Source organism: Morus notabilis, unplaced genomic scaffold (assembly GCF_000414095.1).
Source record: "Morus notabilis unplaced genomic scaffold, ASM41409v2 Scaffold81, whole genome shotgun sequence".
Lineage (NCBI taxonomy): Eukaryota > Viridiplantae > Streptophyta > Magnoliopsida > Rosales > Moraceae > Morus > Morus notabilis.
In genome coordinates, this window is record NW_010357153.1 from 139,972 (window position 1) to 153,788 (window position 13,817).

The following is a 13,817-nucleotide window of genomic DNA, read 5'->3' on the forward strand; positions in this document are numbered from 1 at the left end:
TTTTCCCGTTTCCCTTTTGTGTTTTTGTTTTTTTTTTTTTTTTTTTTTTTTTTTTTTTTTTTTTTTTTTATATAGATCGTCTTGCTGTGACACTGGATAGGTCCAGTGTGCATAAACTTTTATGGCTGTTTTTTGCGTTTAATCTCGTTGTAGACTCTAAAAATTACAGCTTTAAAAATGGGCAAGATGTAAGTGGACATAGCTTTTTGTATTGAAGGAAAACGACAATCATGTGTATATCAGATTCGGGAAACGACATGGACAATTTTTAACGTATCGTCTTGCTGTGACACTGGATAGGTCCAGTGTGCATAAACTTTTATGGCTGTTTTTTGCGTTTAATCTCGTTGTAGACTCTAAAAATTACAGCTTTAAAAATGGGCAAGATGTAAGTGGACATAGCTTTTTGTATTGAAGGAAAACGACAATCATGTGTATATCAGATTCGGGAAACGACATGGACAATTTTTAACGTACAATGTCATGTCGTTTTTCTGAAGTATAAAAGCCCTGTAGTTTCCGAGGTAAAACCCTGAGGCCTGAAGTATAAAAGCCCTGTCGTTTCGGAGGAAAGCTTATCCAGAAGCCATTGGCAGTGCTACAACCTTTGAGATAAACGACAATATCTTGCAGAAAAAAAGACATAATTAAGTAGTGAAAGGGCATTATATCAATAAACTCCTTATTAAAACCTTCACAGTTTAAAATCTAATATTGAGACCAAATGAAATATTTTTGGTTTTGCAAAATTATTGAACTTGTTCTTAAAGTGCACGACTCTGAATTTGTATCACTTATTTTTTATTAATATTCTTTTGATTAATATAATTACTTGACTAAAAAAATATTAAATAAATATAAAGGGTAAAAATTCAGACTCATTACATTTTCCATTTAGGGTTTTTTAAAATGGGACATCACAAAGTCTTTCCCACAATTCAGTTTTTCTCTTGTACAATTTCACTCACAACAATCGGATGAGAATAAATATTCACATTGCACATAGGTATATAAAACTTTGGCCGTCTATGTAGTTTATTCTCACTGAACAAACACATACAAATTGCATGGGCAACCTTATTACGTCGAACCTTTTTTATTTTTTATTTTATAGAAAGCTTTTACTATATACTTACAAAGGAAAATAGCCAGAGAAACAAACCACGAAATGAGGCAGAAGCACAGCCGTCCATTTAGTTCACAACCCACTTGGCAAAATCTCAGGGAAGTTGACTTTGCCAGCAAACACCCATTACAATCTATACCAAGCATGAGTATCACGTGCCGTTCACGTGGGCTTAGCTAACATACGCCGGCCTCCTTTTTTTACGTTACCGTCTGCGTCGTAACCCCCCTAATGTAAAGAAAGAAAACCTACAAAAACTCTCAAAACAGAGTCGCAAAAGCGTTACACACGAGAAACTTACGCTAAAAAACAAATTTGAAAAAAAAAAAAATGTGTGTGTGTGCATATATATATAGGTTATAATGATACACATCTTTATTTGTTGCCTTACTTTCGTAACACACAAACATAAATACAACACAGTAAAACTAGTTGTTCTTTTCATGGTTTCTTTAATTTGTGCGTTCGCGCGTTTCCAGAGTTAGAGCAATATTTCTTCCTATATATCTACACACACACACACACATATTCTTACATATATATATATATATATATATATATATATATATAGCCTCGAACAGATATTATCACATAATATTATCGATGGCCAATAACCCGCTTAAGATCAGAACAAATTAATTAACCCTTTGAACGCATTTTCTCGGCCGCCAAACACGACCCCAAAATCCTCCATCTCGTGGGCTCTTTGCGTATTGGAAACATGCAGCAACAGTTGGGTTCGTGAATTATTTGTTGTGCTTGTGTGTGAGAGTTTTTTTGTTTTTGAAGAGACAAGAAGAACAAGAAGATGATGATGATGGTGAGGAAGAGTGGTAGTTATGAAAGCCAAGTGGTGAAGGTGGGAAAGGAGAAGATTTTGGGGTGTTTGACATGCTCGATTTGCGATAAGCTCTTCGTCGACGCCACGACTATTTCAGAATGTCTTCACACCTGTGAGTTTTCATCCTTCTGATCTGCTTTCTCGTTGGTTTAGATCTGATATATAAGATTCGTTCTCTGATTCGAATCATGGTTCATGATTCGTTATAGTATTTCTCTCATAAAAAATACACGTAAATTAAAAATAATTCTAATTTCATAATTCTAATCCATAAATTAAACGAGCTCTTAATTTTTATCCTTTAAGTGGGATTAAAGGAATTAAAGCTCAGTTCATTTTGTTAGTGACAAAGCTTTTGTTAAAGTATTTTTCTTAAAAAAATTCAAATTCAGTGTTTTTAATTGCAGTATTTTTTTCACATAAATTTATTTTTTAATTTTAAATTTTTAACTGGAATAAGTGAAAACAAGCGATGCCTTAATTTATCATTTTAAATAGTAGTTGTTTTTTTTCTTTAGCACTTCTAACGTTTCTTGACGAGCTGTGTGTTTTTCTTTAATCTGAACTTGTACTAATATCTTTGCGTGTAGGCTTTTGTCTCTTTTTTCGTAGTTTTTTAGTGTTGTTATTTGTGAGTAATATCCGTTTATTTTACTGATTCGAGTTTATAATTCGAGTTGAGATGTGATTTTGTGTGAGAGCTTTTTACTGTAGCAAAAAAGTTAAATGTGAATGTTTCTGAGAGCATTTTACTGTAGCAAAACTCGAATTCTAAACTCAAATCGACGAAATGAACGGGATCTTAGCCTTTAAAAAATAAAGAAAGACAGACTTCACGTTGATAGGAATCTTGATGGAGAATGTCTTCGGAAAAAGGGAAAACGGCGAGCTAATTTGGTTATTCTTGAATGTATTATGGAAAAGAAAAGAAAAACCCTACTCTGCTTGATAAGTTTTAGTCTACTTATGGCAAAAAAAAAAAAAAAAAGTAATGATTTTTTTTTCTGGGTTCACTTAAATATTATAGTCTCCGATGTGAACAGTAACTGTATACATTCTTTAAACCAATAATTGGAAAAATCACCATCATTATTATTTTTTGTTTGACAAATTTCTGTTTGTATTGAGTCGCATAAAATCTCTACTAGCTTGGGAAAATTATTATTAATTTTCTCTGTGTTATTACATTGCAAGGAATAAAATATTGGAATTTACTAGCTTTTGGAAGTTGCGTTTAGGAAGTAAGCATGGAATTCAGCTTCTTTCTTCATTCTGATAAAAGTTTTCTGCCTTTCATTCCCTGTTGTTTCACAAATCGCTTGTTTACATCCAAATTTTGTATGACTTACATATTTATATCTATAATCCTTTTTTGATTTTGTACGATAGTTTATGATCCCGTTCGTTTCGTTAGTTCGAATCATAACTCAGGTTTTTACTCAAACGTTTTCGTTAGTTTGAATCATAACTCAGGTTTTTACTCAAACGTTTTCTTGCAAAAATTTAAATTTAACTTTTTCTATTATAGTATTTTCTCTTATATGAATTTACTTTTTAATTAAAATTTTTTACTCGAATGAGGCATATTCTTTCATGCTGAATGAGTTGCACATTTTTGAATACTTTTATCCACTAATCTAATTGGTAACTTTTACTCTCGAGAAAAATAGTTTGCAGGAAGTGCATTTATGAGAAGATAGCAGATGAAGAGTTGGATCACTGTCCAGTATGCAATACACATTTAGGCTGTGTTCCACTTGATAAACTCAGGTAGTCAAATATAATCACTCTTCTCAGCGCATATATATATATATATATATTTTTTTTTTTTTTCCCCCCCCACATTGAATGTTTATGTGCTTCTTTTTTTTTTCCCCCCAGTGTAAAACATGAATCCCAAATTTATGCGGGATTGTTCTTATTCTGCAGAAAACAAGATAAATTAATATATATATATATATATATATATATATGACATTATCCTACAAAGCAGGGGATTTTCTCTGTCCTTGCACATTTTATAAACTTTAGGAAGACTTAAGATGATGTTACATTGTTGAAAAAGAAGAAAAATGCATGTTTATTTTTTTCTTTAGCGCTTCTTCAACTTCTTTTGGTCTGCAGGGTTGATCACAATTTGCAAGATCTAAGAGCCAAAATCTTCCCTTTCGAGACCAAAACCGGCAATGCGTCTCATGCTGTGCCCTCAGCTCCATTTCAAGCTAAAAGAAAGGAGAGATCTCTTTCTTCCTTGGTTGTCAATGCCCCTAGAGCAAGACCCGAAAGTTGTTTTACTGCAAGAAGAAAAAACCCCACAAGAAAAAATCTCGTTCGATCAGAATCCGCTCATCTTGATCACAAGCCTGTTAAAAAGGCAGATGAATGTCTGGAGAAGATACTCAAAATTGCAGCCAATGGAAAGCAGGCAGAAGAAGAGGTGAAACTGACATATAAAAGGAGAATCAATTTAGCCTTTTAATTTAATGCATTTTATTCTTAATAACATGTTCAAATTATTGTGTTGCAGACTTCTAGAAATGAGTCATATAAGCAACAAATTCAAAAAGATAATGTAGAGGATAATGCCAAACCATTTGAAGGGAAATCTGATATGTGGAAACCCTTGAAAACTATGGTTGAGGCTCCAAGCAAAACAAAGGCGAAAAAGGCCAATCTACAAGAGACTATGGTTGAGTCTGTTGGCCTTAACAGTGAAGTTTATGAGCCTAAAGTAAGAGTTAAGAAACAAGGGAAGAGGTCGAGAGTCCATGGTAGCGGAAGCGACGAGACTCTTGAGCCTTCTGGCTCGGTGAAGCGCAGAAAGACACTTCGACAAAGAAGGGCGGCTACCTCGGGTGGATTTAATGTTCCAGCACGAAGTATGGAGGTTGCAAATAGTGAATTTGGCAGAAGATTTGGACCAATTTGGTTCTCTCTAATTGCTTCCAATGAACAGTGAGAATCTTTTTCCTTTGGCAGTCTTGTTCGAAATCCGTTTATTCTTTTTCAAGTACTTGATTTTTCTAGTCTTTTGTTTGTTTCAGGCAAGGGAATGCACCATTGCAGCAGATACCCTCATGCTACTTGAGGGTTAAGTAAGTTTTTTACCGTTAACTCTATATCTTGCCAAATTAAGACAACTTCTAGGCTTATTTCTTTCCATTTCATCACATGTATTTGTGTCCATGCTTGCATATGACATACATTTCAGATGAAAAATGTAAATAAAAAAAAAAAAGGAAAAAAAATTTAAGACGAAGTAACTAGGTTAAATTTGTTTGATACTATGTGGTCATGCTGTGTGATGCAAAAAATATGAGTTTATTTCTATTTGCCTTTAGTGGCTTTGCTATATATTTGTATAAGCACATTTTTTTTTATTGGAAATTACTGGTAGAACTACAATGTATCTCATTTTTCAGCCACCGAATGATGAAAAGAAAAAAAAAAAAAAAAAAAAAAACACGATATGAGCTGTGTAAAAGAAAAGTTGTCAGTTGTCACTTGATAACAAATGAAAAAAGTTGAGATTATTTTTAAACTTCATTTAATGACTGAGATTTAGACTGGACGTACATCTAAAAAATGAGATGTATATACCGGCCTTACTCGGAAATTAATCTTTGGCGCAGTAGGAGCTTCTTTTTTCCACAGCTGGTAACCATATATACTTAATTGTTTCAGGGATGGTAGTTTACCTGTTTCTTTGGTAAAAAAATACCTGGCGAGAAAACTGGGTCTTGCTAGCGAGGCTGAGGTAACTTCATCTCTGACCCCTTGTTTACATAGTACTATGTCTATATGTCTCAAAACAAATGACAATATTGCATTATTTCTCAAGACAATTATTACTTTATCATCAATAAAACGTTAAGACTCAAATTCTTGTTCCATATCTTTATCAACCATACAAAAGAAATGACAATGAACACCAGTTCTCTTCTTTTACGATGTTCTTTACAGGTAGAGATTTCACTGCGTGGTCAGCCGGTGAATTCGACATTCAAACTACACAACTTAGTGGACTTGTGGATACGGACAGCGCCGTCGTCGGATAGGATACAGACATCGGCCGGCAGCTCAGGCAAGGATTTTGTGATGGTTCTGTCTTATGGTAGAAAAAGCTCCGCATGAACACGTTTTAGCAATTCCAAAAGTTACATCTCTGTCAAGAGTCACACCGGGTCTTGAATAGCATCACTGATCTCCGGAGCAGCATTTTCATTTGTTATTAGTTGCGACCCTCTCATGCATATTTTTCCGAAAATGCATATCGAGTGGTGTTAACGTTGCTTGCATAGTTTTTTTTTTTTTTTTTTTTTTTTTTTTGGGGGGGGGCAGTTTTTTTTTTTTTTTTTTTTTTTTTTTTTTTCGCGAGAGAGCAACTATTAATTTAAACATATTAGTACTGAGTTATATTAGATTTTCTCTGGCAGTATTGCTTTTTTTACATCAAACAAATCGAAATCATATCATAATAATAAAAAAAGTATGCAAATCTAATGGAGCATGACAAAGATTTCACGGTTAAAAATAAAACTGTTCTAAAAGGAAAAGTTGAACCGGGATAGGAATATCAAGTGTAGAAAGCTATTTCAAAGGATCAAATTGATGAACAGAAATGGCTTCACTTTCAAAAACAGCACATAATTTCTCTCGCATTGACTTGTAATATTGACTTATAGAGACAAATTGCTTTGTCTAGTGTTATCACGTCTATCAGAGCAGCGAGACATCAAGAGAGGTAAAAATAGAGGACTTTTTAAAATAGCAGCCTGAATTAGCCGTAGAAATTAATGTCTGTACATGATGTGCACAAAAACAAAAACAAAAACAAAAACATGAAGTTGCTAATTCTACGCTAATACTTCAAAGGGAAAATCCCAGTACCGGAAATAAATTGAGAGACAAATGACTGCTGTGGAATTAGCAGAAATATACGAGATCCATGAAAAAAGTGCAATCATTTTCAAGATTTTTCCCCAGCTCACTCCAGAGTTCACCGTGAAAAGAAAATGTCAAACGCTGATAACTCCGTCGAAAAGGCCTAAGGACATGTTCGAAAGGACAAGAAAGTTGGATGTTGAGACCACAGTTGCAATGGCTTGAATCACAATTACAGACTCTTCACAAAGGTGTTGCCTTTGAAACAGAATGAGCACCTAAAAAAATAATAAATAAAATCATGAACAATCACTACAAAAATCACAGTTAAGTTCGAAAAGGACAAATGTATAAGAAAAGCCAAGGGTTAAACTCATTTTAGTCCTCGACTTTTAAAACATTCATTCCACAACGAGTTTCTAAACTACCAAATTGTTCCAAATAAGTCATTTTATCCAACTGATAGTTAAATCTCAAAAGTTAAAGGCACGGCTCCTTCCTAAAATCGTGGCCTAACATGTAAAATGCAAAATTAATTCCCACTAAACTGCATATAGTCTTCACGTACCTTTTCTTGTGGAGATTTTAGTCGAGAACGAGTTCTAGGGCATTCTAAAAATCAGGGACCAAAATGGGTTTTGGCCTATAGTTCGTGAACTAAAAATTTAATTCTAAAATAACATGCGTATAAGCAGAGCTTTATATGATGATTGTTAAATCAAACAAGCAGACTGTCATTTGCTTAATAGAAAGCGGTAATGCAAACAAAAGGGATGTTCACAGCCTCAGATAACACTTTTTTTCTAAACGCATATAGGCCTCACTGTCATTTGTTTAATTTTTATTAAAAACCAATTCTAAACGCACTTTTTCTTTCTTTCTCAAATGAATGAAACTTGAAAGGAAAAGGCTTGACCCTTTAGAATTGGAATATAAATATCCTTTTAACTGCCCATGACCCAAAACACAGTACTAAATCCCATTAGTCAGGAACAAACAAGTTGAAATAGCCAATTGTACTGTATCACAATAATAAGATTCATACCATAATTTGAATCATGATTCATGGTTCGTTACAGTATTTTCTCTCACAAAAAATACACGTAAATTAAAAATGATTATAATATCATTTACTACTACTTTCATTAACCCAAAAAAAAAAAAAAAACCTAACTTGTGATGCCAATTTACTACCCCAAAAGCAAAACAACCCCAATTGGACTGCAGTTTGTAATTTACTTACCAGCCTACAACAAACTAGAAGAATGAAAATTTTGAATCTTTGTCCAGCAAAATGAAAAATTCAAAATCAATTCATAAGCAATCAGATCAATATAAAGCTAACAAATTCAAGAATACCCAGAAAAGAAAACAATAAAAAAAACCCACCTCGGAAACATCAAATAATGGTGTAGGTGCCCTGCGGATCATGATCATCAGACATCAGCGGCCCATAAGGCGACTGCCGGTCGTCCGTAACCAGATCGTCCGTACTCCTAACCACCGCGTGCAAGGACACAACAAAAAACCCGACCAACACCCAAACGACGACGTTCCACCCCACGCCGGTGACCACCACGGCCACGAGAGTGGCGATGCCCAGCGCCGTCAAAGCGACGCCGTCCTCGACGACGAAGCTGGCCACAGAGAGGGGCTCGTCGCGGGAGAAGAAGAGGAAGAACCAGGCGGCGAGGAGTACGAGGAAGACGAGGATGTTGGAGATCGGGCGGGAGATGAGAAGTCCGAGGAAGAAGATGAAGAGGAGGAGGAGGGAGTAGTTGAAGCGGAAGTGGGTCAGGTTCTGGAAGAGGCGGGTCGTGGCGTCGGAGATGGAGGAGGGGAGGCTTAGGGATGTGGGGTCCAGGAGCACCGACCAGGGGCGGCGCGTGGAGATTGCTGATTGGACGGATTCCTTCAGCCGGGTGGCGAAGCCGGTGGGGTTGGTGGTGGAGTCGCCGGCGGACATTGGAGGGGCAGTTTGGGAAATAGATAAAAAGTGGTAAACCCTTTTGCTCGCAAATTAGTGTGTTTCTTGTGATTGTAAAAATGGAGATCTATGATGGTGTTTGTTCGTCGACTATGGGGCAAACGGTCTATATGTTTTTGGTATGTTTTTGTTTTGTAGTTGTTGGATGAGAAAACGACAATCATTTTCCAAACGACAATAATATGGTTAAACGATAATTATTTGAAAGCTGACATGGGGGTTGAACGACTATATCACTTTTAAAGGTATTTTAGTTTGAGTTGAGATGTGATTTCATATAAGAGTTTTTTACTGTAATAAAAAAATTAAATGTGAATGTTTTTTTAAATTTTTTATTATAGTAAAACTCAAATTAGTGAAATAAACGGAGAGTAAAACAACAATAACATGGAAACAACAACAATTGGGAAAACGACAATGGATAGAAATGTTACATTGTTCTAAAATGTGACGACCCTACTGGGTGGCCGTCACCGTAGCTTAAATTAACTTGTACTTATTTAGGTTTTCTTAAAATTTACAGAACATTTTTTTTATAAGAATGAATAATTTCATAATTCGTAACAATAATTTTAAAAGAATAAATCACTAAATTTCTTAAAGCTTTTCTTAATTTCAATTAAGGTAAAACTCTTTAGAAATATCCTTTAAACGGAGCAACGTTTGAACTCTTGTTTCAAATGCTCTTTTAAAGCCTTTCTAAAACTAGTCAATTCAATCAGGCCATTTAATTTGACTTTAAAACGGATTTCGTGAGAAATCTTAAATTCAAGTACATCTTAAAGTCTTTTTAAAATTAATCATTTAAATCGTCATGTTTAAAATTCGTTTATTTGTTGCATGCACTGTTGCAACGTTCTAAAACTTAAATACTCAAAATTAGTCTTGTTAGCTACAACCTCGGTTTCCTTATCTTACATATGTACATATAGTTTTTAAACATACATGCTTGAAACCTTTGAATCATATAAACATATACATGATTTTACTTAACTTATTGCGGCAGATTTGAATGTTAGCGGTATCCATTCCCATCTCCACCATTCGTCCGCCGCTCGCCATTGCCCTTCAAGAATTGTTGATAGGTTTCTTACCTACAGCATGAACGTATCTGATTGAGCTTTCGCTCAGCAAGTAGGAACTATCTCTCCCAAAATAACTTTAAGTACATATGAATAAATATGCATGAGCTGATTATGCTTAATTATGATGTCTTATCATAGTCTTATTATCTTATTTTATCTTATCTTATCTTTTCTTTCTTTCTTGTGGGCCCGAGTGCTCGTGTACTACTTGTGTACAATCATCGGGATGTGAGGGTTTGCAAGGTCCCCCACGACATCGTGATTATAACTTGAATGCCTCCCTTGAGTCGGATGACATTATTATTATTTTTTTCTTTTCTCCCTTGCGGAGCTTGAGTTACCTCCCTTGCGGAGGCTGGTACGGAACTGAACTGAGATTATTCTTATAAGTTCCTCTTGACTTATTAAGGTGTATGCAGTATGACATGACATCGCATACAATACTTAAAACATAAACATGTATATATATAACATGTGTAATTTTTTTCTTTAAAATATATTCATGCTGTAAGCGAGATTCCTACTTACCTAATTTACAGAGCTGGAATCCACTCTTCACCAAACAACCTATTCTCTTACTTGCTTACTTCTGAAAATGAACACTCATTAAGAGTGTGAGATTATCTGTCGTTTGCTATTCTATTTTAGCAACTTATGAAGGAAATCTAGCCCTTTACATGAGGCATGTATTCCTTTCCTTTATTGAAGGATAATTTACTATAAGGATCAATTTATTAAATCCTTAAAATCTTATTTTCCTTAATTGCCCTTAAAATACTTATGTCTAGATTGAAAATCATTTACCCAATCTAGTAACTTATTCTCCATAATTTTCCTCATTGGGCTTATTATGATATTAAGGCCCAATTCGGCCTAGAGCTTATACATGGCATTCTAACTCTTAGGCCGCTGAAATTTATACTCTAACAGAGTCTCTTAAATTAATGCAGGCGTTGGACCCACATCAAACCTTCAAAATTCTAAGGACCTATCGTATTGGCTAGTAGGTGCCCGTCGGGATGGTTTGCTCGATAAACCACTAAGTTCCTTAAAAGAAAGCATTTATTCTTGAAAACTTTCTTTACGAAGACTTCCATTAAAATGAGGTTTAACACTATAGTATTTTACTGAAATCACATCTCGGGTTTGATAACTTTTGTTAAAACCAACACTGTGTTAGTTTTATTTCGTTACAACTTTGCAGTTTCTAAAATCTGCATTTTACTTAATCATAGATTTGGATTTCGAAAATGTGTTCTTCGCAACAATTCTTCGTCTTGTCGAGATCTAAAATTATCGTTTTCGGTGAAAGTTGAAATTCAGCCTCTAAAGGCCTCGTTTGGCTTAAAATAGTGGCTGCTATTTTTTTTTTCTTTTTGCTGTAGGAAATGCTGCAGCAATCTTTTAAAATGCTGCGGATGCTATAGTAATGCTGTAGCAAAAATTTTTCTTTTGAAACTGTGTTAGACAGCCTGTCCGTTTTTTTGTAAAATGGCTACAAACTTGCTTTTAGAGTTTAAATTAAGTTTTGTCATAGTAACCGAAAATGTTTAAAACATCGAGGGCTATAAGTTCAAGCTTTGAAACATTGAAAAATCTCGCTCGAGGGTCCTCATTTTCACGTTCAAAGTAGCTGGAAAATTTTTTCCTCCAGCCGAAAATAAGCAACTTCAACCAAACATGAACATACCATATATTGCTAATCAAACTAACCTCAAACTCACAAAACCAACATAAAACTCACACACCCTTATTACAACTTATTTCCTTGAGAATCACAAATTTACATCAATGGATTCTCAAACTTAAACTTTCCTAGAATGGAAAATAGAGAGTAAGGTTTTAGAATTTATACCCTTGAAGAAAGTCATTGGTTAGGCTCCTCCTAGGATCCTTTGATCACCTTCTTCTTCCTCTAAGGTTTGTTAATGGCTTGGAACTAAAGGAGTATAAGAAAATTTGAGAAGAATAGTTGTACATCTCAAACTTCACTAGAACATAAAAAGAGAGGGTTTAGAGTTTCTTTATCCTTGGGGGAATGCTTGACTAGTCTCCTCCTAGACCCTTTGATTTCCTTCTTCTTCTTTTTCTTCTTCTTCTTCTTCTTCTTCTTCTTCTTCTTCTTCTTCTTCTTCTATGGTTTGCTAGTGGCTCACGATTGGGAGAGTGGGAGAAAATATTTGAGAGAGAATGGAGGAGTGTGGTATAGCCAGATTTTAGTGTGGGAAAAAAGGAGAGGAGAAAAAATGAGGCTTATCCTATGATGGTTCTCTTTATAGGCAACTTGAAAAAATTTTTTTAACACCACCTCAACTCCCTCAATCAACCAAATTTTGGTTCAATTCCCCTAAATCATGGCCGGTTCTAGGTGGAGAAAAATTGAAGCAAATATGCCATGATTTCCCCTTCAACCACCACCATCACATCACACCTTAACTTGTAACCTTCTAGCACACTCAACTAGCTAAATTTTGGCTATATTTTTCTATGCATGGCCGGCTAAAGTGGAGAAGGAGAGAGAGAAAAATATAACCCACCCCTTGTACTTTTGTCCACTCTCTTAAGTTTTCTTTGAATCAGATAAAAATCATACTGATTGTAAGGAGGTACTTAGCCGATAGAAATTCTAGTTTCTGACGGTTCATTTTCTACTGCTTAATTACAGTTTAATGTTAAATCCTCAACTACTTTGAGATCACATTAAATTCTTACTCACGTATATATCTTGAACTGTTTAAAGTCTTGAAATTAATTCTAGACTGAACAAATTCTAAATTTAACTTTTCTGCATTCTATCCCAGGAATGACGTTGTTTCTGACGGTGTCAACTCCCAAGCTCACGTTATACCCTTCTGTTATGGGTATTGATCTTGCGACTTTAACCTAGCTGTCTGGCAATTAAGGATTTTCTCTTCTTTAAAAATGTCAGTGCGTTTTTTATACGCTGCTAACATCGTGCTGTGCTTAGAGATTATTGAAATTAAGATTCTCAAACTATACTTGTACTGAAAATTATTTTACCTTAAAGTACGGTGAGAATTTATCGATCGAATTTACTTGATAAAAAACATGAACTGAACATGAAATCTGCTACAGAATTTAGGAATACAGATATTAATTCCATAAATCCTTTAGTCATATAATATTTTCTAGGAAAATCCTTGGCTTAAATACGTAAATTATATTTTTTAAGGTCTGGGATTTTCTGAGTCATTACATTCTACCCCCCTTAAGAATTTTCATCCCGAAAATTAGACCAACTCGGGGTAGCTTTTCCTTATATTCTATTCGCGTTCTCAAGTAGCTTCCTCAATATTATGATTTCACTACAAGATTTTAACTCGAGGAATTAATTTATTGCTTAAGGTTTTCACCTCGCGAGCTAGGATCTGAACTGCGTGCACTTCGACAGGTTCCTAGTGCAATATTTGTGATGGATCTATCGCATACTTCTTCGATATCAATACGTGAAAGATGTTGTGTACCGTAGCCACTTCTAGCGGCAAAGCTAGTCTGTACACGACTTTACAGATCCTCTCTCGGATCTCAACTGGTCAGATGTATTTTGGGCTGAGTCTCCCTCTCTTACCGAATCTCATTACTCATTTCATATGTGCCACCTTCAGGGGAATTAAGTCTCCTACTCGAAACTCTATATGTCTGCAGCGTTTATCCGCATAGCTCTTCTGGCGACTGTGAGCTGTATCGAACCTCCTTGTGATAAGTCTCACATCCTCTGTGGTTCTCTTGATAAAGTATACTATTTCTATATGCTTCTCCCTAGGTTCATACTAATGAATTGGGGACTTGCATTTTCTTCTGTATAGAGCTTTGAAAGGTATCATTCCTATTGACGTGTGATAGCTGTTGTTATAGGAAAACTCTATCAAAGGT

General features: G+C 35.1%; 2 protein-coding genes across 2 annotated transcripts; one reads left to right on the forward strand and one right to left on the reverse strand.

Moving 5' to 3' along the window:
* Nucleotides 1-1,934: 1,934 nt before the first annotated feature.
* LOC21399386 (E3 ubiquitin protein ligase DRIP2) lies at nt 1,935-6,264 on the forward strand. The gene is made up of 7 exons (XM_010089464.2): nt 1,935-2,079; nt 3,638-3,737; nt 4,092-4,404; nt 4,495-4,922; nt 5,012-5,062; nt 5,652-5,724; nt 5,931-6,264. The coding sequence occupies exons 1-7, from the start codon at nt 1,935-1,937 to the stop codon at nt 6,099-6,101; spliced, it is 1,281 nt and encodes a 426-aa protein (XP_010087766.1). The 3' UTR covers nt 6,102-6,264.
* A 444-nt stretch (nt 6,265-6,708) lies between these two features.
* Nucleotides 6,709-8,925, reverse strand: LOC21399388 (PRA1 family protein D). The gene is made up of 2 exons (XM_010089466.2): nt 8,241-8,925; nt 6,709-7,129 (listed from the first exon to the last, which is right to left on the reverse strand). Exon 1 carries the CDS (start codon nt 8,815-8,817, stop codon nt 8,251-8,253), a length of 567 nt encoding a protein of 188 aa, XP_010087768.1. The 5' UTR covers nt 8,818-8,925; the 3' UTR covers nt 6,709-7,129; nt 8,241-8,250.
* Between the last annotated feature and the right edge of the window lie 4,892 nt (nt 8,926-13,817).